The sequence below is a fragment of the Homarus americanus genome, unplaced genomic scaffold (assembly GCF_018991925.1).
Source record: "Homarus americanus isolate GMGI-L3 unplaced genomic scaffold, GMGI_Hamer_2.0 scaffold19518, whole genome shotgun sequence".
Lineage (NCBI taxonomy): Eukaryota > Metazoa > Arthropoda > Malacostraca > Decapoda > Nephropidae > Homarus > Homarus americanus.
Window position 1 is genome coordinate 752401 of NW_024723340.1, and position 27887 is coordinate 780287.

The window sequence follows — 27887 nt, forward strand, 5'->3', positions numbered from 1 at the left end:
GAATAAGTTATTATTCAAATATAAGGACTTAATAAAATATGAATGCTAGTGCCATCTCTTGGCCATGTAAGAGTTCATGATGACTTGTGTAGTTGCTACATATCACCACTTGATGGTTTATGAACACGTTACTCTTCTTTCTTTACACAGTTGTCAGTGTCAACAAACTTTCATTGTTACCAATACGACGGTAAAGCTGCACATATAACTGTTTTAATTGTATCTTATGTTACATTTTCTTTATATATATATATATATATATATATATATATATATATATATATATATATATATATATATATATATATATATATATATATATATATATATATCATGTAATCTATTATCATCTTACTAACCGCTCGGGCGGTTGGTTTGTTCTTTGTTACTTTGTTATTATCTATTGTCCAGCGTTAGTACAAGAGGAAATTTGAATACCAGGAGAAAATTTGCTTATTGGTTGGGTCACACTGGCTAACACTTCTCACATCTGTCCCGAGCCGAAACTTGAATTTAACCCACAATTTTAATTTCACTAATAGAGATTACGAATTTTGACCACTGATAGACTCGATTGCAGGATTCTCGTGCAGTTTTAAACAGATGTGACTTATTTTAGAGAAATTTTAAATTAAAATGTCTTGGTACATTTCTTTTGAGTGTTAATTTGACCCATTTCATTGTATTACTTAAGCTATCTTGAGAGCAAATTAGGACTACTGAACATGTAGGCATATTGTCTACTTTTTTTTATGACGCCCAACTTCCCAGGGATGGCAAACTACTACTACTACTACTACTACTATAATAATAATAATAATAATAATAATAATAATAATAATAATAATAATAATAATAACAATACTTTGTTGCACAGAGGGTGAGAGGGATCTGGCTATACTGTTAAAATATATATATATATTTCACCTGTTGGCTGACATGTTTTCTCGAATAATCAATAGATATAATCTTTTATTGTGATTAGAATTTACAGTGTTACTCATTAGAACATATATCGACAAACCAAAATCAAAATTGTTCGTGCAAAATACAATCGCGATGGGAAAATTAAATGGAATAAAATGTATCTATACTGTCTAGTTTTAAGTCAAACAATTCTATCATAGTAAATAGTAGTGATTTGCTATGAATATGGAAGCCTATCTTGCCTTCAGTTTTTTTTTTGTTTTTTAGTGTACGCCAATGAAGTGGATCTGCACAACTGTTGGCAGACGCTGCGAGAGCCTCAGTGTGCTTGTGGTGTGAGGCGGGGAGGGACGTATAAATTTGCTCGCGGGGAGCATCCATGCTAAATAAGTTTTTATAAGCGTATCGACAAAATTTTAATTTATTATCAATGAATATGGACACTAAAGATTACGATCATGTCAGAAACCTCACTCTTTTATTCTTCCTTGACCGGCTCATGGACAAGGGTCAACCGCGGACGTTGCATGACCTAAGCTGTCAGTTTGGGACTAAAGGTTTCACTAAGGAAATGCGCCAGATTGCTGGTGGCTCACAATCTGGCTTGAGAAAGTTCCTGCAGCAGTATCCGTCCCTGTTTACCTTGGAGGATGACTATGTGAGTGTTACGAACTACAGCAATGGCATTTCCAATCCACACGACCCAACTGGCAAACTGCTTGGCAAACGGGACTATGCCCAGGAAGCTGTTGATTATTTCGTGGGTAAATTACGCCAGTATGGAGCTGGGACAGAAGTACCAATCAAATCCTTACTTGGACATCGGTCTCAGGCGTCGCCGGAGGTGCGCCATGTCTCAGGACAACATGTCAAGGAGTTTCGTGATTTTCTTGTGCGATATCCCGATGTGTTTGTTGTGAGGGAGGAGACGGTGATCCTGAAGGAATATGAGGGAGCGGCGCCCCAACCCTTTAAGGAACTGGAGGTGCCGCAGATCGACCCGGTCCTCACACAGCAGGTGGGTTAACACGCCGCCTTGTGGCCGCTCATACCAACATTTGCATCAGTTTCAGGTTTATATGGACACATTGCCCTTACTACACTTTATGAGCCAGTAATTACACATTAACATTTCCAGCCTAAACCCATTTGTTCTTCATTAATAATCCTATAACAATTTATCTGCTCATTTAGAGATAAAAAAGCCCCCTTTGAGCCGTAGACCAAACACCCACCCGAGAATGACAGATTTCGCTAGGCCCCCACAAATGTATACATACAACTGACGCATTTTCATTTGCCTTCAACACACTCGGCCTTAATTGTTAGCATGTCCACATGCTTAACAAAACAGTATAACCCTCCCTCCACCAACTCCCTCCCTCCACCAACTCCCCCCCTCCACCAACTCCCCTCCCCCCTCCACCAACTCCCCTCCCCCCATCCACAGGTTTTTTTTTGCTGGAGATGATCCCCAGTCCCCTACATACATCGTAGGCTGTGTAAAATGTACAAAGTGAGAACCCTCCCCCCTCCTCAGTGACCTCTCCCTCATGCACACACATGTATATATACTTGCATACTGTATATACTTATGCACAAGCATATATACATACATTTAAGTACGCTAGCATATTCAGTATACATATAATTGAACACACACACATATGCATACTGATTTGAGTATATATTATGAGAATCGGGCTTTGCGTGCCGAGCTTGCTGGTCCTAAGTCCAGGGGGTCAGAAACATGGAGTGTATTTAACATGAGTGTTCGTACTAAATACTGAGGGATGGCAGAGAAGAATCAACACTTAAAAAACTTACAGAATTAATACGTCATAGAGGCTCGGTTCCCTGTAAGTCCAGTAGTGAAAGAATGTAAAGCTAAAGCTTTACCGAAAGAAACGTTTCCAGAACTTGTAGGGTCGCCTCGCCTGTTCAATTTATCTGCCTATATTAATAAAGAAGCTAAGACATCCCAACTCATGTCTGCATGCAGCCACCTTGCAGTGTAACCTGACATATAGTTTATAGCTCATTTTAATATTTGTATAATTCTTCTGTTTGCTTTGGTAAATTTATTTATTTTAATTCACCTGTACTGTAGTTCGTTTATGGGAGACAATAATATATAGTGTTTTATACTTATTAACTTTCGGCCTTTATAACTCACGGCCTAAAGACTTCTGTGGTTTAAATATCTACGGCCCCAACGTCTTACTGCCTAACAGGATCACTGCCTAAAAGTCCCGAACTCTACCCCCCCCCACACACTTCTCTCTACCATGTACACACGTGCCCGCGATTCCACACTGGGCAATTCGATTAGATGCTAATTTACCCCATTTTTATCCGTAAGACTGGCAGTACAGTATAGCAATAAAATTTTCCCGTCTCCTCTTGCATAAATTTGTGAGAATGACACACAAATATATATATATATATATATATATATATATATATATATATATATATATATATATATATATATATATATTATATATTCTTTACGCGCAGACATTTGGACAAGGATGCAAAGTTCTGGTTCCAAAACTCGAGTAAGTCCCGTATAACTGGACAAAACAAACTAACGAAACCTAAACTGACATAGAAAATATTGTAAATTCTTCGTTAGGTTTCTATTTATTTTTATTAGCAGTTTAGTGAGTTCTGGCCTCAGAAACGACATTCTTGCCAACCTCTGTAAAGCTAACGCAGTTACAGTCCAACCAACAAATGCACACACGTGTGACACTGGACCTGTCTCTCTCCCCCACCTCTCATACACACTCCACTCATAAGTTAAGAATTTCACTCCGTATCCACTTCCTCAAACACACACACACACACACATATTTCAATATGCTTTGAATATCCATATATTTTTTTTTCATTCTGTACCGTATATTTTTATTTTTATTTGTTCATGTTTACGTAAAGTCCATTTAAATTTTCTTGGCGCAGGTCAAATTTGTGAGAGCATTTTCAGTTAAAGTACGGTACCGGTAGCCTATCATGTAAAGACCATATAATTTACCACTGACATTTTCTTGTATTAGCAAAAAAACAAAAACATTGCAATGGCTTAGATAGTATCGAGGGGCAATATGATCGAGGTGTATACATGGAAGTCAGGGTTAAACGAAGGTGATATTATTCGTCGCAATGATTTTAAATTCGACAAATTTAGATTTAGGCGCAAGATACGGCAAGTAAACACTGGTTGGGAAATAGAGTAGTGTGTGACCGGAACAAGTTACTGGACATATCATTTAATCGAACACGCTGGGTAGCTTTAAATATAGGTTGGACGGATATATGAGCGATAGGGGTTGGGTGTAAACGGGCTGCCAAGTATGGGCCAATAGGCCCGCTGCAGTTTCCTCCATTCTTATGTTATGTGTCTACCCATCGAAAAGTTGTGCAACGAGTACGATACCTTATACTGTGGGAGCAAGCAGTATTCTGTACTAATATTGCTTGCTCCTGCTGCTTTTTTTTTACCGATGAGTGAATATTCATGAAAAATGCCTTAAATCACTGGACAAGAATGTAATTTCTACATCCTTGCCAATCACTGCTTAAAGTTTATCAGATTGCCAAACGTTAAAAAGATATAGTTCTTTTACAGGCTCTTTATTCGATTTCTGACACAAAAGAGTACACTTAACCGTTAGCTTTGGGCTTTTTGTCTAAGACTTGAGTGTGATGGTCATACTTCAAGGTTTAATGCCGTAGCTCATATTCTAGATGACTTGCTTTTGGTATCAAGTTTTTGCCAGGGTATGTTTGTCCAGTGTTTGTTTCAAGCACGGTAAATGGTGTACTGTACTGTGTAGTGCCTTTATGTGTTGCATCTTTTATGTAACGTGTCAAGTTTTTGTTTAGTATGCATTCTTTTTTATATGACTTAAAGGGCCACAGAATTATTTTGTGAAAGGATTGGTTGCAACAGGTGCCAATTAGGAGACTTAATTCAAATCAGTTGCTGTTCTTGGTTATCCCATTAATCTAGTAAGTTATTTGTATTGTGCATAACGATTCCCGTAAACAGCTAAGTGGTTACTGGTGTGTAGTGTTTCTGAGGGGAGGGGGTGGTTCCGTGTGTGTTTCCCCGGGTGTTGTTGGGTGATGTGTCTCCTAGCAGGATAAACTGGACGGCTTTGGGTTCAAGGTCACCCATCCTCTAGGCTACCAGTATCATCACAATAAAGGCTCACTGCATACCTATACTTGGCTTCTCTGTTTCCGTACGCTACTTTAACCTCTGCCTCCTCCCGTCATTAGGCCGGTCTTCCACCAACCTGTCTGAAAAGTTGGGACAAGCTTTTCGATTCTGCTTCATGAAGAACCATGTATATTCGAGTAGGCTAGCCTATAGTCAATAGTGTTTGGGAACCTAATAGTCAATAGTGTTTGGGAACCTAACCAATTTCCTATTTAAGTATTTCTTGCACTCTACGCGTCATGATTCTTACATCACCAGGTGAAGTGTAGTAACTTTACTGTTCACCCTTTTTATTTTCAGCAATATTTTGTACTACTATATTTCAGTGTTTTGCAGGTAACAGAACCAGACATTCCAATTTTTCTCGAATATTCGTTATACCGATTGTATAAACAATTCTTTTGAATTGTGTTAGATGTTATACGTTGTTGACCTGATTACATTCGTTGTATTTTCACTTATCTCTGTTACATCTCTATTACAGTACTAATTGTTCTTTTGAAATGGTAAATTAAGGGAACAAAATATGGCAACTGTTTTGGTTACAAAAATATAAATTTTTATATAGAATCCAGCTGTATATTTTATCATATAAGGTTATAACAATGAAAAGTAAAGGATATTTATATTTCAATATTATTAGTGTATTGGTATTTCTTTATTTATCACCAATGGGATTTGATTATGGTGAAATTTGACAACACGTTTTCAATCCAATATGTCGTGTGTGTGTGTGTGTGTGTGTGTGTGTGTTATATCCACTGCTTATACAGCATACCGGTAATGAATGTATTATGTGAGATGATAAAGGCAGTAGAAATACTGTAGTTACCAACGGTTCATGACAAAACTACGCAAGTACGACACAGTACTTGAGAGAGAGATTATCTTGTATGCAGTCTTAGTTCAATCACATGACCGAGCCGTGAGCTTCGGTGTGAAGTACTGTACGCCCATGTACAGTCAGCCAAAGATGCACCGACCCCACCCTGGGCCTCGTGCTCGCAATTTTACCTGGCATTACTTGGTAAAGGAAGGCTGTGTGTAAAGGTGATTGTGATTGGTGAATCTATTTTCGGTTGTATCACTGTCTGGATAAATATTAAACAAACCAAAGGTAACATTTTTATAACAATAAACTATTCATTGTTATTTAAGGTCATGAGAGGTTTCCAAATGTTCGTATATTTGTTTAAATAATGAAGAAAATTTGATGTGAGAATCTTGTGGCAGCTGTGGTTGTAGTAGAGTTTTCCAGTAATTATATTCATTATAAAGGAAATGTATAATTGAACATTGTTTTCAAAACCCAAGCATTAATATTAATAAACACAAAGTCTAGACAAAAAATAGTAAATTCTTTATTGCATTATTTTGAATTTACAGAATGAAATTACTGAAATTCTGTTTGGCGTATCAAAGCTAGATACATAGTGCTCAAGTGTTTTAAGAATCTTTGCAAATGATCGACTCAACACTGGGTTCACTCGGGGGAGGGGGACACCATATACTGGCTTTCAAAATTACCGCATGTTCTCAATATCATAACCATAACCTTTAAGCCTCTTGTAGAGCGAATAATGCGGGTTGTTTGGTTGGTAATTCTATATGCATTGTATTATAAAATAGATAATTGAAATATTTGTCATTTTTATTTCTAATTATTGGTTTTAGTGACAGGCGAATTTTTCAGATGAGTTGCAGGGAGAAGGTGTGTCTAGGCCTGGAGTAAGATTGGGTGTTCCACTTTCAGTACGATCATGCTAAATGCTTTTATCCTAAAGCAGTGTCTGGCTTCTGATGGATTTCAGATAATATAAAATATGTTTAATGAAGCAGATTCTGCTGCCTTTTTCGTTTTAGGAGTACGACTATGTTAAGCCGAAAGTCACGAGAGTTAGGTATAGCTGCGTTAGCCTACTCAGTGAGGAAGGGGGAGGTGAAGATATTAGTTTTTTTTTACCTGAACATTTTAAGAATTGTGGAGATAGTGACTCACCTTTAACCTCTGGACAATCTACTTAGTCGGGGGATTGCTCGGTTAGTGGTGAGGAAACCACCGCTTCGGGTTCGGATGTGGTGGCTTTAGCCCCCAGTGAGGGTCGAAGGTTATCAATGGCTAAATAAATTAAAGTAGTTGATATAGAAGTGTTATGGTGAGTACAGCTCTCAACTTGTTACTACCTGCAGATGTTGCTGTAGGAAGGGTTATCCACTTGAGTTAGGTTGTGGAAGAACAATAACGACGTATCTGCATCTCCATTGTATCATGACATCAAACAAACCTGGCTACACCCTGGCATATTACGTTCACAGTCTGGAACTCTAAATGGTACCCCTGATCTTGCCAAGGTTCAAACCAGTTTAGGAAATAGATTCCAGTACATTGGCTATTGGGACAATGATGTGTATGGTTCCCCTTCATAATGACTATTTGAAACGAAGATAAGGATCAGGAGCATTTTGCACATCAACGCTGCAAAGAATGATTCCCCTAATTTCACAGTATTTGACATATTTTTTTTAAACATTCTTCGGTGGATGTAGTGAAATGTGCCAAGACAAAGTGATGAAATCTGTCCTTTACATCTAGTTGAACGATATTGGATATTCATGCCTTTAGAAGGGGAACTTGTTTCGTGTCCTTTGTACCTCCTCAGTCTTTTGAGGAGGTTGGAGCCTCCAACTTGGAGGCTTTTGAAATGTGGTGTTATAGGCGAAAACCATGAATAAGCTATACTGACAGGAAAACAAATAAAGAAGTACGGTACTAAGATTAGCAAATACTTTAAGAGAAATGTTTGAAATGTACAGAAAGAGAAAATTAGATACTTTGGTAAAGTAATTAGGGATGAGAGGATAACAACATAAATATTAATGGGCAAAGTTAGGATAGGAGAGCCAGGGGAAGGCAGAGACTGGGTTGGATAAATTAAATTAAGAACTGGGTACCCAGAGAGATAAAAAACCAGCTCAGAGGATTGGTAAAAACAGCCCAAGAACATTTAGAGTGGAGGACTGTGGTCACCAGCCCTTAGGTATGAGGAAGGTACTCTGATTGATTGAGTATTGTGTTAACTTCAGGCCGTCTTAAGTTGTTATTTACGAGTGTTTCTTGTTTTAGCCTGAGAAGCATTTACTTTTTTACTTGGTTAAGGGTGTCAGTGATAGGGGATGGGTGTAAACAGGAGCTGCGTAGTGTGGGCCAATAGGTCAACTGCGGTTTCTTTCCTTCTTATGTTCTTATTTCTTGTTAGAATTACAAAGCTGTTTATTGAACAGACAATTCTTCTCCATCATAGATTTAAACGTGGGTTCTTCAGAATCTTTATTTCCAGAATAACAATCAAAGTTCCGTGCCGGTAATTGTAATTTTACAAATAAGCTGCACTTCGAAAGTATATGCATTGTATACGGTACCATACATAGTATAAAGGGTTTCACAGCATCGTTACCCTGCCTAAGTGGAATGTCCTGGAGATGATTTTGGCAAAGGGGTGCTTGGTTTTGGCAGCGACCTGAGGCGTACAGATAACATGAGTGAATTTTGTTCTTGTAAATTGTTTAATTTTGGTAGTCCATTGTGATCAACCACAGGTTTTCGTGAAGTTGACTAAAGAGTTGTTCACTGAATGTTGTGTTTGTGTCACGTGAGAAGAATTGATGAAATGTTCCTTTCTCATTTACACCATATTATATTACACAACTGCGTTGTCTATATATACTTAATTTACCTGATGGTCACTCAAACTAGAGGCCACCATGACTAGAGGCCTGTGTAGGATCCCTCAATTGGTCTTGATAGTCTTGACCAGGGAAATTTTGAAGTCCAGTTCTGTTCTCTCTTCCACAGGTTAGCTGGAAGGCTATTCCACAGGGCTACCACCCTGTGTGAAGAAGTATTTTATTACATTCTTCCTACATGACATCTTGGTTGAGCTTGAAGTTGTCCTCTCGTGTTGGTAGCACGTGACATCACGAACAAAAATGGCCTGCGTTTACATTTCCCACCCCTTTCAAGATTTAGGATATCTCTGAAATCTGCCCTTTGTGCCTTTGTATGAAGAGTTGTTAGTCCTAAGGCCCTCAGTCGACTTGGACAATCGAGATGATAGCGTCCAGAAATCTTCTCAGACAACTGTGTTGCACATTTTCTCGGGCTGTTATGTCTTTCTGGAGGTAAGGTTTCCATGCCTATACTGCATACAGTAATCCTGGTAGGGACGTACGAAAGACTTATATATACGTATAAGTTGGAGAAACATCTTGTCTTTGTATTTGAAGGTCCGATCTTTATAAGCCCTGATATTTTTTCACTGCTGCTGTTACTTGTTGCGTTGCCTTCAATGATTGTTCTATCACGACGCTAAGATCTATTTTCTTATCTACAGTTGCCTTTCCAAGAAAGTGTTATTCACAGAATATTTTTGACGGGTTGTACAGTATGTCACGTGCAGACTTACATTTTGTAATGGTAAAAAACATTTGCCAGTCCTACACCATTTGAACAGCCAGTGCAGATCTTATTGCATGTTTACGACATCTCGTGGTTTATTGGTGGAGGTCATTGTGTTCACCTACATAAAAAGCTTTCAATGACATAGCTACCAAGTTTCTTATGCCCCAGATCAATGTCAGCCTCTGAATACGATTGCAGGTGGACTCGATTTCTATCTCAATCTGGTTATTCCTAATTTTCATTTTTTTTTCAATCCTGAAATATTTTATGGCTGTTAAAAGATGGGCAATAACCGAACTTTGGGATGTAATACACTCACCCAGTCTTGACCATAACACACAGGCTGTGAATTAAACTGCAGCTTCTCAAACTTATCACGGAACTTTGGACAAGAAATTATCACAGGAAGGGATATAGCTACTGATAGAGATAACCTACGTTAGCTACCTTCTATTGTATTAATGGCTTTTAATGCGTGCGCGAACTAAAGGAAGACTTATGATTGTCCATTTTCTTCTTGATAAGCGAGATACAATTTAACTTTCATTCATGTTTAGTTGTTCATTAATTGGGGATGGGTGTAGTGTCAATGTGGAGAGCTTATTTTTATTATGTAAAAATATTAATATTAGATGATAAATATTCAATAAATTCTTCATACAAGTATACAATTAGTTCAGTATGTACAGTGCTGGTAGGGTATACAGTTCAACATGCATATGAACAACGCAGGTATACAATTTCCAGTGTACCGGGTAGCTACGGTACCTAGACAGTGCTAGAATACAAACATTGGTAAAGGGTAAGGCAATTGACCAAGAATAGCCACCAGAGACTTATTTGAGGGTAGGTTAGCGAAGGTAAAGGATAAGAAGGTTGTTAAAACTAGATTAGGTAAGGTTTGATAAGTTTAGCTTGCTTAGTCTATGTTGAGGTGAAGTTACGCTTGGTTAGGTTATTAAGGTGAATAATTTGATATAATTCGAGAAACTTTATCTTTCCCGTTACATTATTTGGACCTGGTTGGCTGTACACAGAGGATTTTAGCTAAGGTACCGTATGCTGTACTCCCCGACTGTGACCATGATGCTGGTGAGTAGTACTGCGATCCGTACGGAGTACCACTGAGTTGTCAAGCATAATTCCCTTTTGGTTGTCAAACTAATGGGTCCTTTTATTGTTACAAAGTCAAGCAGCATATCGAGTTCTCATCATGGTACATACAGTACCTTTGACTATGTTGTTTAATTAAAATTATCCAACTAACACTTTTTCAAAAAAAAAAATATATATAAATAGGTCTAGTTGTGCATTTCCTCACGAGAAACCTTGTTTTAGTTAAGCACAAGGTGTTATAAAAGATCCTCCACTCTGAAACACATAGCTACTTTTTTAGCTCTCAGTGCCGCAGTCTTTCTCTCGTGCATCCACTAAAATCTGCTGCCATCTATTTCCTGGGCGATGATGTTTAAAGTTTTTGTGGTTTGTGTTGATACGATATCATTTAGTCAGGAGGTACACTGATATTGACAGAACTGCAGCTAATGTTTGTTTACCATGTCACATGGGCTGTGTTAGTGTAACCACTCGTGGGTTACCGTCTAGTAGTTGCCTCCTACTTGGACACGTCAGCATGACTTGTGTGTCTCTACATACACACACTTTCTTTCGTGTGTGTGTGTGTGTACGCGAACCAAAGTAACTGTATGAAGGTGTGTGCACACGAGCCAAGGTGCCTGTGTGTGAGGGGGCGTGCATGCGTATGTGCGTGAGTGTTGGCAGTTGTAGCCCCGACTAATTTAGGTTACACAACCCCTGTGCCAGAAACGCGTCACCTGCCCTGATGTCATGTGGGGAATTAGTTCCCGCTGAAAACTTTACTCTGGAGTATATTTATACTGAGTTGGTCTACTGGTGTTGTTCTCCATCTCCCTCGCCTAACGTTACGCTAAACCGTTTCCTAACTCTGACTAATCGTGTTTTCTTTGAAATTAAAGTGGACATAACATTTTAAGAGAAATGACTTTGGCTCTTCATGAATATTTCGGTGTATGTGTTTTAGTTTATATTATATTGGTGCACGATATAATTAGTTGGCCTGGGGAGGCAGTGCAAAAATATATCTCACGGTACGACCATGATTGAGAAAGATAATGGATGAGTTAGGTGGTGTGACCTTAGTCTGAGAAAGTTAGGGTACGTTGAATGGAAAGGCCACCAGGTCTGGAATCATCCTTGTAATCCAGAAACTCTTTGCATCACCCAGAAAATTCATCCCGTCAGATTAGTAGTTGTGCTCGTTATACTTATCAAATGCTCGGACAGCCTCAGGGGCTCGTGAGTACATGAACTTATACTCCCTCCAAGATTGTGTACAGTATGCACATACATACATTTACGTAACATAAACACACAAGCACTCACAAAATCATGCGTGTTCAGAAGCATATAATTATCTTACCTTATCCAGGATACACAACACGCAGAAGGTATATATAGCCTCGGGTGACCTGTGGTTAATCCTCAATCATTCATAAGGAGTCATGCATCATGAGATTTTTCTTTATTATTATGTACAGTTTATTTCAATTGTTTTTTTAATTACAGTATAACAATCTTTAAGTTGATTACAGGGGAACGGAGTTAACAAGACAGGTGTTTGGCACAAGTTGCCGGGATAAGTCTTGTTAGTATTTGTGGTTATATCTTGATTGTTAAAGCAGATGATAAGAGCACTACTTCTGAAGAGCTTTACCAACACAATGTTTTGCATATTGTGGTTTGTGCAATGGTCAAAGCTGATGTTTTGTACAGTTAACGGTGGCAAAGTTGTCTTCCCAGTTTTGTCTGATAATTAGTTAAAGCTGGCTAAACAGTTAAGATTGACCTCAACTACATAAATTGAACAGTTGATATTCCTGACTGGGTAGCAGCATGATTCATCTCAAACGAGAAGCTCTCTGTATACGAAACCTGAAGCATACCATAGTATAGTTTGAAATATACCAAACACTTGGTTAATGTGGTAAATTATAATTATATTTCACAGTCACGATAAATGGACAACAGTGACACCCTAGAAAGGTCGGATCAGGCATCTCCAGGCCCGTCAACTGTTCAAAAGTTTACCAGAGTGTCAGAAGGCTCGACTATTCCGCAATACTTTCATCCAAAACGGAATATAGTTTTGTTGTTCACTGTACATGGTGCAGCTTGTCGACACTAGATTATATCATTGTTTTATATTGCTCACTCTGGATATAACGGAATCTACTAAGGTATTCGTTCTTGCAGTCTGAAATGTGTGTACAGTCGTGAACAGAAGTCCTGTCGCCCCTTCTGCTGCTCCACGAACCCTGAGATTCACTGACTCATGAATCCGAAGCATTTATGGGCAGGACAATGCACCAGTGTCTACTGCTTCGGGTTCATGAGTCCGAATCTCTTGGTTCGCGGAACAGCACAAGGGGCGACAGGACTTCTGTTCACGACTGTACGAGAATTGTGTTATGGAAATGTTCTCCGGTGCGAAATAATTATTTAAGGGGTGTTATGACCTGCACGTGGCAAGGACCTGTTCCCAGGAGCATGTAACTTCACCGTGAGTCCGTGGCTCAGTCCGCAGACACTTCCTAGAAAATTTCTTACCCCCTCCACCACTCCTCAGGATGGCAATAACCCCTGGAAATTATAGGTCATTGACCTCTGTGATGTTCATCTTCGGTGGTGGTAGTTAGTGAGTATATGTATAGATGCCATTAAAGACAAATAAAATAAGACGTTTATCATGCCAATGAGTACGAAATTTCAGGCGAGTTGTGTTTGTGTGTACACTCACGCGCCATAGTCTCGACGCACCCTCTTACCCCTTCTCCCGACTCGATGGAAGTCGTAGCCTTGGCTTCATGCCGAACGTCCCCTCGGCCCCCCCCCCTCTCACGTCTCCCCCACTCATCGTTTAGTAGTGCAATGTGGTAGCTCGAAGCTTCGCTGGATTGTACGAATAAGCAGTTCATGATGTAATATTTGAGAGAATATATGCACGATACAGGTTTTTTAGTGTCTTCACAACACTATATTTACCATCACTATACTTAACATTACTATACAAGAGGGACCGTTCGGTTTGTAGCCTTGACTACGACTTCCCTCGAGCCAGGAGTAGGGGTAGAGGGTGCATCGAAACTATGGCACATGAGTGTACGTTATATATATATAGATATATATATGTATATAACCAACACTGATATTTTGTGTGAGTTTAAGACCAGAGGTTCAAAGTTGGCATGACTGATTTTTCTACCATAGACACACTATAAAAGTATTAATTTACACACGGACACTAAAAACGGTAGGCCCCATCATGTGAAATTTGAATCTCTTAGATGACTCCTTAAGTACAATTGTATGTCCCTCCATAAACTCTGAGGAGTATAATGGATTATCTCTGTCTGTCCGTCCATACAGAATGTTATGTAGTTTGAGGAAGGCATCAGGGATCGAAAATATTATTATTATCATTTTTATTATTACTATTATTATTATTATTATTGTTGTTGTGTGTGTAGTTTCTTGTCTTAGATTTATATGTTGAAGCCGAAAACCAATGTTTGTATGGTTTGTATTCGATTTTGACGGGGGTACAAATCACCTTAAGGAACTGTCTCATTCCTTGAAAGTTCATTTGGGCTGACCGTGGATTTAGCCAGACACAGACTGTCAACACATACCACCTAATTACTTAAAAATAAATTGCTAAACTGTGATTAACCCATATGAATGAGAACCGTTATGAGCCTTCCTTGGGGATGAGCTGGGTATCATCCCTGGGTTATGGGCGGTTAATGCAGTGTGTAGTTAATATTTTACGGGTGAGAGTAGTTGCTCCAGCCGGCTGCGAGGCCAGTCGTGAGTGCAGTGCTGACTCCTGGGTGAAAGTTGAAAGTCAAGTTGGCCTCACTGTGGGTGTGTGGTTTTCCTTGGCTGTATCGCATATGAAAACTATAGAAAGTTGGGGATTTAGAGGGTGATGGGCACTTGTGTAAAGGTCGTAGCTACACCAGCGTTATCAAGGAAAGTGGTACTGTGTTTTCTCTGTCAAGCTATAGTTTGTGCACATTACTACTGCAAAAAGCCTCTTTGTGGTTTACCTCATAGTTATTATCAGAGTTATTTTGACCTTTCGCAAAATCGCCTGTCTGCTCTAACACTCGATGGCACCTTGTCTGGTGTCTTCGATGTGTGGAGTACTGTATTGGTCTCCTAAGAAAATTTTAATGTCTCTACTGTGAGAAAAACTGGTAGACGTACGTAGTTACAATAATTATAATGTGCTGCCTTTATTATTATTAGTGGGAGTCTCCTCGTATATATGATCTTTCCATTGTTTATTTGTTTACGGTCGAAAGCTGTTGTCTTCAAACTTGTATTAGCATTGAAATCCCACTGTAGAAGATAAAACACTAAAACACACGGTCGGATTTCAACGTTATTATTGATCTGGTATTACATAATTTCTTAAGTTACAGTACCTTGATGAGGGTCGTGGCAGCAAACTTATTATTTGGGTTCATTCCTGATAAATTCAATATCAAGCTCATGTTCTATCCTTAATGAGTTAAGAATTATTATGACTATAATCCGTTCACATGAGCTTTGCAACCATGGCCTAGAACACATTTTATTAATACAGCTAATTGGCTGGTGGAATGAGGTGAGTTGAGTTGAGTTAGTGTATAGCTCTTGATTTTTTAGTTTATTTGTGTTTTCTTCATATTCTGCCAGCACAGTCTGTCAAGCACATTAATAGCGTTGGTATCTTAAATTGAAAAAGTAAAAACGATCAGCAACGCCTAACTACAGGTATATATATCACTGCTCGGCCCCCCCCCCCGCGTATATTCACCCAGTGTGACACGACCAATCACGAGGCTCCTTTGATTTGGCTCAGTAACTATACAAGCTTGGAGTGAACAGAGTAAAGAGATTGTCAGGCCTTTACCTCCTAATTGCTCTTAAATATGTTATATTTTTTGTTAGGTTTTATGTGTTACCCTTAGAAGTTGGTCGATCAAGGTCAAGGTGACAGGTATATAAAGGCCCTCCAACTGATTTTAAGTTGTATTTCAATCATCTGGGTTTTGTTATGACCTAGAAATAACGATTTTATCTCGACGAAGACGACTTTCCGGGTACCCAGTATCTCTTCGGGCGGGGCCACATAAACGTAACTTTGTTGGGAACATTGATAAAAACAATGTGGACATCAGCTGGTGAGTCTGTTAGTTTATGTAACAATGATTGCATTGTTATACCACAAAGTTACCGACAACGTTACCAATATTTTTACGTTGTTGTGGACCCTGCAGTGCAAACATTGTCGGTAACATGTGTTGGCTACATTGTTAACAGCAATGTTGTAATGAATGCACGAAAATGTTGGCTACGTTATAATTGGGAACAGTGTTGGTCCAAATTGTTTACAACTATATTCCTAAGGGTGCGGCCACATGAGTGTACATTTTGTTGCCAACATGTGATCGGCAGGACGAAATGAGGCACAGGGTTCCGACTCTGGAAAGGTGCGGCTGCTTGCACTAGACCGGCGTTTCTATTTGTTGATCACATGTGGGTTACAAAATGTACGCTCGTGTGGACGCATCCCAACGTTGTCGCGTAGGTGTAGACATATCTGTATTCAAGTTTGTTGCAAACACTGATGTTAACTTTTGTCCAAAATGTTTACAACAATATTACTAACACGTTACTCCGTTGGTGTGGTGACTCAACATTGATAAGTCACCAACACATGTTACTGCCGGTCTTGTTGTGTTTGGTGTTATTGTTCTAATTCTAATTACATTATTATTATCATCATTATTAATATTATTATTATTATTATTATTATTATTATTATTATTAGTATACAGTCGAGTCTTCCATTTCGAAATGCGGGAACTCTATATAATCATTTGTGTACGTGTTATTCTACGTGCAATTTATAGTGTTTACAATATCTCCAATAGAGTGCCGGTACCTTCATCCATCTTTGTAGTGTTATGTGGTATGTACAGTATGATGTAAAGTGGCTAATCACATAACATACCTGGGGATTTGAATTTATCATCATTGTTTTAGTAATGTCACCAGGCTTTCTGAGGGTTATATTTTAATAGTTTACATTATTTTGGAGATAAATTGTGAGCAGAATATAAAAAAAGACTCGCAACCAGGAAGAATGTTGAGAGCGAGGACCTGGCCTGTGTCTTCTACCTGTTGGCGTTCATTACCAACCAGTTAGCTAGACCTCCAGAAGCTGTTGTTCATCAAGGGGTTCATTGGTTGTTTCAATACTGTGTGTTATTGTCTTATCTTATGCCGTCATTTGTTATTAGCTACGTTTAGACAGACCAACGAGCGTCACTTTTCACCTGCCTTATGAATTTATTTTTTCCCACGAGAGAAATGTTTAAAAAGGTGTGGTTTAAGGCAGCCAATGAGCACTTTTTCTTACTCTTAGTTTGCTTTGTATTGGATGCATTTTAAGTTAAACTCCCTCCCTCCCTGCCTGCTCATCACTGCCCATGGAAGCTCTTCTCGTTCAGTCATACTTCTTTTATCGTTAAATATATTGATAGCTGTTCCAAATTACGTGTTCTTCGCTACCGTTATGTCTGACTTACAAGTTATTATGAATGCACCATGATTTTTAATGGTAAGATAGGTATTCGGCAATATGTTTTGTGTTTCATAAGTTCTATCCAACTAATTTTGGTTTAGAAATGTAAAATTAATAGAATAAAAATTATTAAAACTTCAAGATGGAGGTCTAAGGAAAAATTAAGGTACCTTTGGCCTACTGTGTTGTACCGGTATTTATATTATTTTGCTGGGGATAGAAAAACGGCAGGATTATAAAAACAAAATAATCGGCAATTAACTCGGGGTTTAAGTAAATAAAATTAGCAAATTCTTTAGATTATGGTCCTCCCTATGCAGTAGTGTTAGTTATTATGACGTTAACTTTCAAGTGCATACAAATGTTTGCGGACGAAGCCAAGTTATTTAGGGAAATTAAGAACCAAACAGACTGCGAAGAGCTGCATAAAGATCTCTTTGAGCTTCAAGAGTGGTCGAAGAAATGGCTGCTAAGATTCAATGTCACGAAGTGTAAGAGGATGCACCTGGGACGTGCCAACAGTAAGGAGACGTATCATATGTCCCAACAGGAACTACGTCAATAGAGACAGAATGTGAAAAGGACCTTGGTGTGTATGTTGACAATAAACCGAAGTTCTCGGGTCATTGTGAGAAAAAGGGGAATCAAGTAAATAACTAGTAGGTTTTATAAGAAGGTCGTTCAGATTTCTAGACGTAACGATCTTCAAGAGTGAGGTGCTTACCCGCCTGGAGTACTTTCACCCCGTCTTGTCCCCAAGATATGCTAGAGACTGTCACTTGATTGAAAATGTCCAAAGGAGGGCCACCAGACTGGTGCCTTCACTTCGGCACCCCAGTTATCCAGAGAGAGTAGAGCACCTGCAACTGCCTAGCTTATACTATAGACGAGCAAGGAGTGACCTAATTGAGGTGTATAAACATCTCAAAGGGCACTACCCAGTCGAGTGTCCATACCTGGAGCTGGCGGACGCTCGCCTCACAAGGGGCATAGCTCAAGGTTGAAGAGGCCACAAGTCCCGAAAACTGTGAAGGCGATTTTTTCGGAGTGAGAGTTGTGAACTCTTGGAACAATCTACCAGAAAATGTTGTGACGGCACCGAATGTGAGCTCTTTCAAGACCAGACTTGACCAACACTGGAGCAGATTCACGTACATTCAGGAGCCAGTGCATGCCCAGTACTTAACAACAGTGCGTAACAGAGACGTGACCGATTGCCCAAGCGGCTAACAAGCCGATCAGTGACGAAGAGGATAAAAGTAAAAAGTAAACGTAAGTGAATCAGATGACTTATGAATGTGTGGTAGCCACAGAATATAGCTAAGACGTACCTGGATCAATTCTATACAATACCTAGGTTAGGTTTCTTGAATAAACGTGTATAAACAGGTATCGTTTCACACATTGTTGCTTTTGCCAATAAACAAAAATGCTTATTAATATTTGTCCTCTTAATTTTTTGCCTAAGATCAGATTAAAAGAAGCTTATTTCATACTATACCTAGAAGTTTCTAGGCACTGCCTAGAATACCTAGGCATTTCATACAACGCCTGATTTTCACACTTTGTCGGTAATATATAGATGGCCTGAGAGGATGTACGTTTGAGTCTTTGAAATAATTTAAAGAACCTAGTTGAATATAATTTGCCGAATCTCTCTGAGGTGGTATTAGTGTACAAATTTATCCACACTGGCGGCGATGGGTTGGATATAACTGGATGATTATTACAGTGACTTGCATTCTAGAAATATTCACATTGACTCTAGAACATGAACGAATTTGGTGTCCTTGGGAACAAGAGCTATAATGGGGTGAGACATTCGGGCTTTGCTAAAATGAAACAAATTTGACAACTCTAGGAAAAGTTACAATGGGGAAACACCTTGGTTTTCTTGAAATGTCATGGACCACACCTGTAAGAAGTGAGGCTACAGCATGGTAATACTGTACATACTGTACTTTCCGATTAGAATATTCATAAATACCTTGACTTCATGATAGTTACCGTATTTAAGAAATACCAAGGATAGTAACGCCAAGACCAATGTAGCAAGTGGAGTTGACATCATCCCCAGCCTACAATATGACAAGATGTACGTATTTGTCTAACCAAAATACGAATAAACAATTTCACTCGAAGCAAGTTGGAATATAAACTCAGAGACAATAACTCTAAAAGTAATGACATGGGTGACGCAAACATCTTCACCATGGCAGAATTATTGTGCATAATAAAATTGAGAGGAAACCTTCAACTTGAACTGACGTTATTGTGTGGAAACCATTCGGGACGGACGTGCAAGCAAACGCTGTTTGATAAATATGCCGGATTAAAATACCAATGGACGACCCAGATGGATAGTAGTCTCCGCCCACACGTTGATCCTCATGAAATGTTTGCTTGACTATAGGACCGAGTTGTGTTTATAGCTAGAGAGTAAACTCTTTACCGTATAACTTAGTTTTTTTTTTTAAGAAATTTGCGATTCATTGTATAATTGCTTACACGGTTTTTGATCAATCAATATATGTATACCGGTATATGATTCGCCGCGTAAATTTGATTTACTTGGGGTATGGTGGGGCAATTCTTACCAGCTGCCCTTTTGTAGTTGAAAGTTAAATCTATTTTTTTTCTTTTCTCCTCAGAGTATCCCTGATGCTTTTGGATGAGATGATATAGCTACAAAATAAATGTTCTGCGACTTTTTTTTTGTCCTTTTAAAATTTTATTTGTTAGTGTAATGTATATCAAGGTTGGGGGAAGTTTGAGTATTTGCTAGTAGATATTTTTTTGTACAATTTCCAGATATTTTTTTACTTTTTTACTTTGCCAGATTTACAGTAACAATGACCGTCTCTACCTTTGTTATTCAAGGAACTGTGTAATAGTTTACATTATAAGTGGGAAAAACCTGCCTCAAACCCAGCAAAAGAATAACACTTAGCTATAACAAATTTTCTTACCCAAAGTGGCACGCTCATTTAGCACTTAAAAGTTATTTCGCTGTTGGGCGATTGTCTCGAGTTAGTTAATGAAGTACAGTAGTTGCTGGGAATATTTCTCCAAAAGGATTACTGAGGGTTGTTTGAGCTCAGCCCAGCCTGAAAGGAATATCCTTAATGGCCTTGAACACCTGCCCCACCTGGGATAGCTCACTTATTTTACGAGATAGGTATTGCTGTTCTGTATCGATAGAGATTTGGCCCTGTTGTATTTTTAATAGAATCGGGTAGGGGGAGATAAGACAGTATGATTATCGAATCTATTCACCGAGGCTCTCCCGTACCAATGACTGAAGATATTTTAATCAGTATATTTTGAGATGTTGGTAATATGATAGAGTAAAAACACCTTACGGCAAGGTACTCCACAGTGTGCTCGTCTGGGGTATTGATAAATCGTCATTGTGTTATTTTTAAGCTTCAATTTTATTCTGTGACATAGGGTGAGTAGTGGTAATGAAACTGATTTAAGATACTTCAGGCTCTTAAATGACTTGTGATAATTGTGGTGTCTGAGGTAAATGTCTTAAGTACGTGTTGTCAAGAGTTTTGTAAAAAAGAAATGAGTTCGTGACTCCATTCAAACGAAGAATAGAACATATATACACTATTAATTGTTTTGCGTTTTGATGACGTTTAGGAGATAATGTAGAGATGGTAGACGTATGACGGCTCGCTGGGTGGTTGGGCAGTGGTGCGTCGCTTCCTGCTTCCCTAACCTTAACTTACTTGTGGGTCCACACCTGCAGGCTTCACTTTTGATGGTTTATGGAGGTGTTTTACATGTGTGTGTTGTTTAGTGGATTTGTAGTATGTGTGTGGTCTTTTGTTGTGTTGTTTGACTGTGTTGTTATGTTGCGTTGTACATGTTATCAGGTCATTAGCGATGGAATTTTTCTAGTAGAATGTTATGATCACGCGGAGAAAACCTTCTATGTGGCGCCATTCGGACGGGTTAAACCTTCCCGGCTTGGACTGGCCACAAGCCGGTTGTGTGGTAATGTCGCCCACCTTGTTGAACTTTCCTGTTGTCCTCGCTGCTGTTGACGGCTTCTTGTCACCCCAATGAGTCAGAGCCTCAGAGGTCGTTTCAGGGGTTCAGAGTTGGCATGATAGTGCGTTTAGAGAGAGAGAGAGAGAGAGAGAGAGAGAGTGTGTGAGTGTGTGTGTGTGTGTGCGCGCGCCTGAGTGTCATGACAACTTTGAACCATGAACGGATAATTCTCATTTTTAGGAGCGAGTTCAGGGATTCACACATGAGAGGACTGATAGTTAGGCCAATGCACACTACTCCCCCCCACCACACACACGTGTAGTCATTTCATAACAGTATCTTGCAAACTTTGGGCCCTGATATGACCCTGAAGATTCTTCTCTTCTGCAACTTCATGGCGTGAGAGGGAGTTTATTGCTGTTATCATAAAGTGTAGGCTACACGAAAACATGTGTTGGTGATTGTATATACTGTACTGTATACTTGCCAGACGCACCAACATGTATTGATTAACAAGTCTTAATACAACTTCATGTAATATCATAGCTTAATAGTTGTGAATAATTCGAGAAAAATAATACTGTTGCACACTGTCCTTGTCGATACAAAGACATGCAAATTGTGTCCTTTTTGATGCAAAGTATGTTACAGGTTTTGTCCTTGGCGAATATTATTTTCTCGAGAACATGAAATTTCATATAATTTATGATGAAACTATTTTTTCTTGGTGAAGGAGAGAGATACTGTGGAGGGGGGAGCGTAGTATAAAGACGAGCCCAGCAAGGCCCAAAGAGTTGGTTTGCATGCAAGGTAAAATTGTAGGCTTGTTGACAGCTTAATGGTTCCTTAGCGCGCTACCCTCCCACCGACCTGCTACAACCAACATGAAATACCTGCCTAATAACGTATAATGGTTGATGAGAAGTCTGGTAGAAACAGCCGCGGCTCCTTGTGTGTCCGACAGGTTAATTGGTCAGCTTTTTATTGTGGGTGATCTTGATGGTGGTGGTGGTGGTTATGTACTGTATGTGTTGATCATAATTGCCCTTACGGGAATACATTAAATTGGTCGTACCAGGGGTTTCAAGATATCGCAATACTCTTTTTGGGAGCGCGCGTGTGTTGGGGAAGGGGGGGGGGGTGTCCAGGCTTTTTTTTAGTGTATCTATGGGCATGACAAAGTGTAATGACAACTTTGAACCCTTAACATGTAGACCCACTAAAAATTATTCGGCACCCGTGTCATATTGTATCACGCCGTAAGGGTGCCGAATAATTTTGCATTGGGTGTACATTAATGTTGAAGTATTATGTACAGTAATGTTGTACACCAAACATTACTGTACACCCAATAAAAATTTATTCGGCACCCTTAAGGCGTGATACAATATGACACGGGTGCCGAATAATTTTTGGTGGGTGTACCATAATTCAAGTGTTCGGGAGATATATTTCTTCCCATCATACCTGAGCTTTTGTGCATATTATAGATTTTATAATATTAATTTTAAGCTCCTTAGCCACACTATAAACGACTTTACGTATGTTCATACATAAGTTCCAGAAACACTTGTCCGAACAACTATGAACCCCCTGGTGTGACCCATGAACTTAATTTTTTTTATGGCTTGGCCAAGAAATTTTGTATACTGTGAAATTAAGTTTTAATGTTGTAAGTATGTAGCTTTTTGTAGTAACTGCGAATCTGCAATTTTTTCAGTGCCGTATATATATATATATATGCAAGTAAATCACTGTATGTGCGCGTGATCTAGGTATATGCTGATAACCACAAGAAAAGAAGAAAACACGAAGTTCCCAAGCGCTTTCGTGTAATTCTCACCCCTGAAGATGTGAATTACACGAAAGCGCTTGGGAACTTCGTGTTTTCTTCTTTCCTTGTGGTTATCAGCATATATATATATATATATATATATATATATATATATATATATATATATATATATATATATATATATATATAAAATTGTGTTTGTGTACGGTACAGTACAATGAAAATGTGTAGGAGAGAAAGCTATCAGGGTGACCAAGAATTGTTGTTCAGCTGTGTTCGTGGTTAGTGAGGAAGGCGTGGCTTGCTTGAGTCAGGAGTGCAGAGAAAAGCCCCATGGAATGGCAAGAGCTGGCAGGGAGCGCGGGAGAGCAGAGGGTGGGAGATTGGAGCTAATAAGGATAAAGGCATAGCGAAAGTGATTTTTCTGTCAACCAGGAGCTGGCTAACGTTACTAACAAATTGATGTCGACTTAAAGGAAAAGGTGGTGTGGTCAACATATATACAATACGGCGTCAGGGAAGTACAGTACACTACAGTACAGTAGTTGGATTCATAGAGGTTGACACGACTAATGGTCCTCGCAGCTTAAGATGTGAGAATACACCTTTTTGGTTGACTTCCGTTATAGCACAGACACGACCAAAAATATCTCCAGGATTGCACTGGAAACTATCTTAATTAGAGCGTTCACTTGTAACCGTGAGGAAAAGATTCTTCACTTTACTTTTGCCCCTTAACAGAACATGTCTAGGTAAGGTAGTTACTGTAGTTACTGTGATTTCATGTATACCGGATATATATATATATATATATATATATATATATATATATATATATATATATATATATATATATATATATATATTATATATATATATATATATATTATATATTATATTATATTATATTATATTATATTATATTATATTATATATATACGCTTCCTCCCCGTGAAGACATAAAGGAAATTGTAAGGTAGCTACTGACAAATATCTTTCACAGCCATGGTGCTACAGCGGAGTTTGTTTCTAGTATTGCACTGTCAGGTACTGTACACAGTTATTCAGTCGCCCGCGGGCCTGACGTCTACTTTCGCACTGTGTTAAGGTGTTCGTCCATATCTGTGGTAGAGGCGAGCTTTGCAGACGGAGATAAATCTGATTCCTACGTCACTTTTTCTGGGTTGTGGCGGTGGGGGGATGCCTTCGTCGCCATCACCAACAGGATTAGCGACCGGTTTCGGGATCCATGTATTTGTGAGGTTAGGGGAGAAAAATAGCCCGCCATAAGTCAGTACCGCAAAGCAAAAAGTTGGTGACGGTATGGGAGAGACAGAGGGAGCTCAGCCCCTCCCTCCGTGAGCAGGGTGGCGCCTGCTTCGGGATGTTTGTGTGTCTGGGGTGTTGGGCAGTGAGCCTGGTAGGGGAAGTTACATTATAAATATAGCTAATGTTCAAGATGGCGACAAAATTACACCCAAGTTGTATTTTAACAACAATTATTTTCTTGAGACAGGTTAAGTGACTATATATATATATATATATATATATATATATATATATATATATATATATATATATATATATATATATATATATATATATATATATATATATATATATATATATATATATATATATTTATTTATTTATTTATTTATTTATTTATTGTAAATCCGCACCCAGTGTTGCTCTATTAGTAAGTTGGCCATCGCCTAACACCGACGCCCGCTTGGATTACTAAGCTGTGTCTAGGCCGGGTTGTTGAAAATTATGAAAGTTGTTCTTTCTACATTAGCCCGGGTTTACCTATGATAGCTAACGTAAACATCGTTTTTAGTTTCCTTGTTTTACAAAAGTAGATAAGAAAACTGTGGTGATAATTGTAGTTCATTTTCTTTACGATGGCTGCGGTACTTTACTCCTAAAACAGACGTAACAAACCAATTAAACTCGATCTAACTTATTTAACCTTATCTAAGTTAACCAAAATTTATTCGAAAATCGTTAGGTTACGTTAGGTTTGTATGTTTTGCTTATCTTAAACTTGCTAAGCTCGTCAAAAATTATGTTTGAAAAATACTAAAAGTTAAATCCGTTATTTAATAGAACTTATTAGTAGAACAATATTTCTTCTTTGGTATCGATTGGAAAAAGGTCAGTTTAAAAGTTGGATATTGACCACGAAAAACTTATTTTGGATGTCGTCTTTGTTTAGTTCAGGACTGAGGAGGCAGTAGACGTGTTTTTGTCTTGTTCATTACTAGAATACATAGACGTTCAACCATTGACCAAGTGCATTTTGATGACTGTGAGTGTATCACATGAAGCCATATGCTGTAGGGTCTTTCGCTATGCAAAGGACTCCAGTTCACCCTATTTTTAGTTGAATAAAAATAGTGCAGATAGTTTTTTTTTATCACATATAAGCTCTGATTTTTTTTCCGGTAATGAGCTCAAAATATATTGCCAAGGCAAGGTAAGTTCCAGGAGTAATGATAGTACAGTATTTGTCTCTGACCAGTGTGACCGACTGTCCTATGAAGCAGACACTGAGGATCATGTGTTTCCCTTCGCTAATTGTAGGCCGTCACAAAGGAAGTGCAAGCTGTTAATATTTTTAGTTTTTAATATTTATCATTTATAATTTCTGTGCCTTTGTTATTATTATTACAATAGTGTATAGTTCAGTACTGGTATAGTGCCTTGTGTTTTATTCAGGTCTTCTCTCATCTGTATATACCGGTATAAAAAATCCGTTCTGTGGATGGGTGTGGGTGTACATTCGTTATGCCTTTTCACAGTTTTGAAGATAGAGCTAAAATTTGGTAGGGAGGTGCGGATGGCCCAAGCCCTAGGGAATGGTCGTGCACTGTCTCCTGTCCTTCCAGGGTCGGCCCCTACACCCGCGGGTCGGATGCATTTCCAAAGTTTTGGTGATTGAGAGCTAATTTTTTTAGGAAAATGAGGGTGGATCTCCTGTCCCTCCACCCTGGCAGAGTCGGGTAGGCAAAGCTTAGTTCGTGATGTATTTTGAGAAACTACGAAGCTGTTGAGCATCGATGATTACCGAAAAAAAAACCAGTTATTAGAATTTTTTTCAGGAAGGCCACAATCTAAATCTCATGTACTTCTTTTATATACAGTATATGTATGAGTATCATTCCAGGAGCTATAGTAATGTGGAAGAATCTGATAATTGTATCCTTAGTTGGTGTATGTTATTTTTTCTTAGATATTTGGTTACTGTAGTTTAAGTTAACTGATGTTTATGGTCACTATGTTATTGTAATGTTTTTTTTTTTCAGGTGTTACAGTATTGTTCTGCGGCATTGATTAGAGGTCCGCTCATCATAGAGACGCTCTTCAACGGTCTCACCAATGCCTTCCCGAAGGAGACGCTGTCACAGATCTGCCGCTCTAGCAGCGACCTGGCCACCTTCCTCAAAATGCACTCCAACTCCTTCATGGTCCAGGCCAATATGGTGCGCCTCGTCCGCCCTGCCTCCTCTGGACCCAACACCGGGCATTCTCACTTCTATCAACCTCAGTTGCAGCAGCAACAACAATCGTCACCTCCACCACCACAGCAGCAGCAACAACAGTTACAACAACATATCCCTCAACAACAACAGCAACCTCAACAACAACAACCACCACAACCACAACAACCAGTCCAGAGAGGAACTTCGTCGCCAGATCGTGAAGAAAACTTGCCCATGTCTCCCACTTCCCCCGGGTCACCCGCTCGTCCTCACCACCACCACCACCACCATAACCAACAACAGCAGCAGCAGCAGCAGACGCTGAAGGCTCGGGTCAACTCCTTGCTGCGAAAGACCCTGGCTGACAATAGTGAGCGTGACCGTGTAAGCTACACGGGTGGTGGAGAGGTGGGTGGGGAAGGTGTGACGGGACGACTGCTGCGACACACGCGGGTAGTTGTGTCGGTAAGGGAGGCTCGCCAGTTGGTGAGTGCCATTTTAGGCGCCAGACAACCTGTCAGTTTTGACGGTGAAGGCGTCAATCTTGGACCCTCCGGGCCCATGACTCTCCTCCAGATAGGACTAGTATCGGGACATATATACATCTTCGACGTCATGGTGGAGCGAAGTCTTATGTACGAGGGAGGACTAAGGGAGCTCCTAGAGTCTACAGACATTGTCAAGGTAAGGACTCGCTACTGTTACCAATACTCACTCATTATTATTATACGAACATTAAATTTCCTCATAACTGTGCGTATTTAGTTAGTTTAAATACACTAAAAATTAGAGCTAAATCACCTGGGGGGGGGGGGGTGTTGTGGCCTGCAGGGGCACCCCAGTGCAGGGAAACGATATAAATAGGTGTTATGTTACCAAATGGTAATGTGATCGCTCAGTGAACTGTTTCGGCACCGTGACCTGGGAAGTATTGGTCTCTTTTATCCAACCCTTTCCTTAACGCAGCGAGATAATAATGTTGCATTTAAAAGAGACTTAACGTTTATTCCTGTTTTAAACCACTTTTTCAAGTAAGACAAATTACAAATATTAGAAATTCTACCTCTGATAGAAAGAGTGTCTTATAATGCACGGCATATATTGAAAACACTGAATTCAGCATTGTTAAGCGAAAGAAGTTGAAGTAACAATCATTAATTTTGTGTGCCTGTGTTTCTGACGTGTCTGCCAGTGATCCAGACTCTCGACCTCTGACCTTAAGGTCCTGTAATCTTGCTTCCTACCTTCAGCTAGGGAAGGATAATATGTGTGTGTTAAAGTAAGGTAAATATAGTGCAGGAGATTCGTAA

The 27887-nt window shown here is 39.2% G+C and overlaps 1 protein-coding gene across 1 annotated transcript; it reads left to right on the forward strand.

The window, feature by feature from the left end:
- The first annotated feature begins 1247 nt into the window (after positions 1-1247).
- Positions 1248-27342, forward strand: LOC121863422. The gene is made up of 2 exons (XM_042362083.1): positions 1248-1945; positions 26401-27342. Exons 1-2 carry the CDS (start codon positions 1358-1360, stop codon positions 27340-27342), a joined length of 1530 nt encoding a protein of 509 aa, XP_042218017.1. The 5' UTR covers positions 1248-1357.
- The last annotated feature ends 545 nt before the right edge of the window (positions 27343-27887 follow it).

Bases quoted from the DNA above. Each gene is read 5' to 3' on its own strand.
- LOC121863422 (XM_042362083.1), top strand. From the start codon at position 1,358: ATGAATATGGACACTAAAGATTACGATCATGTCAGAAACCTCACTCTT. The intron at 1,946-26,400 runs GTGGGTTAACAC...TTTTTTTTTCAG, and splicing joins ACCCGGTCCTCACACAGCAG to GTGTTACAGTATTGTTCTGC.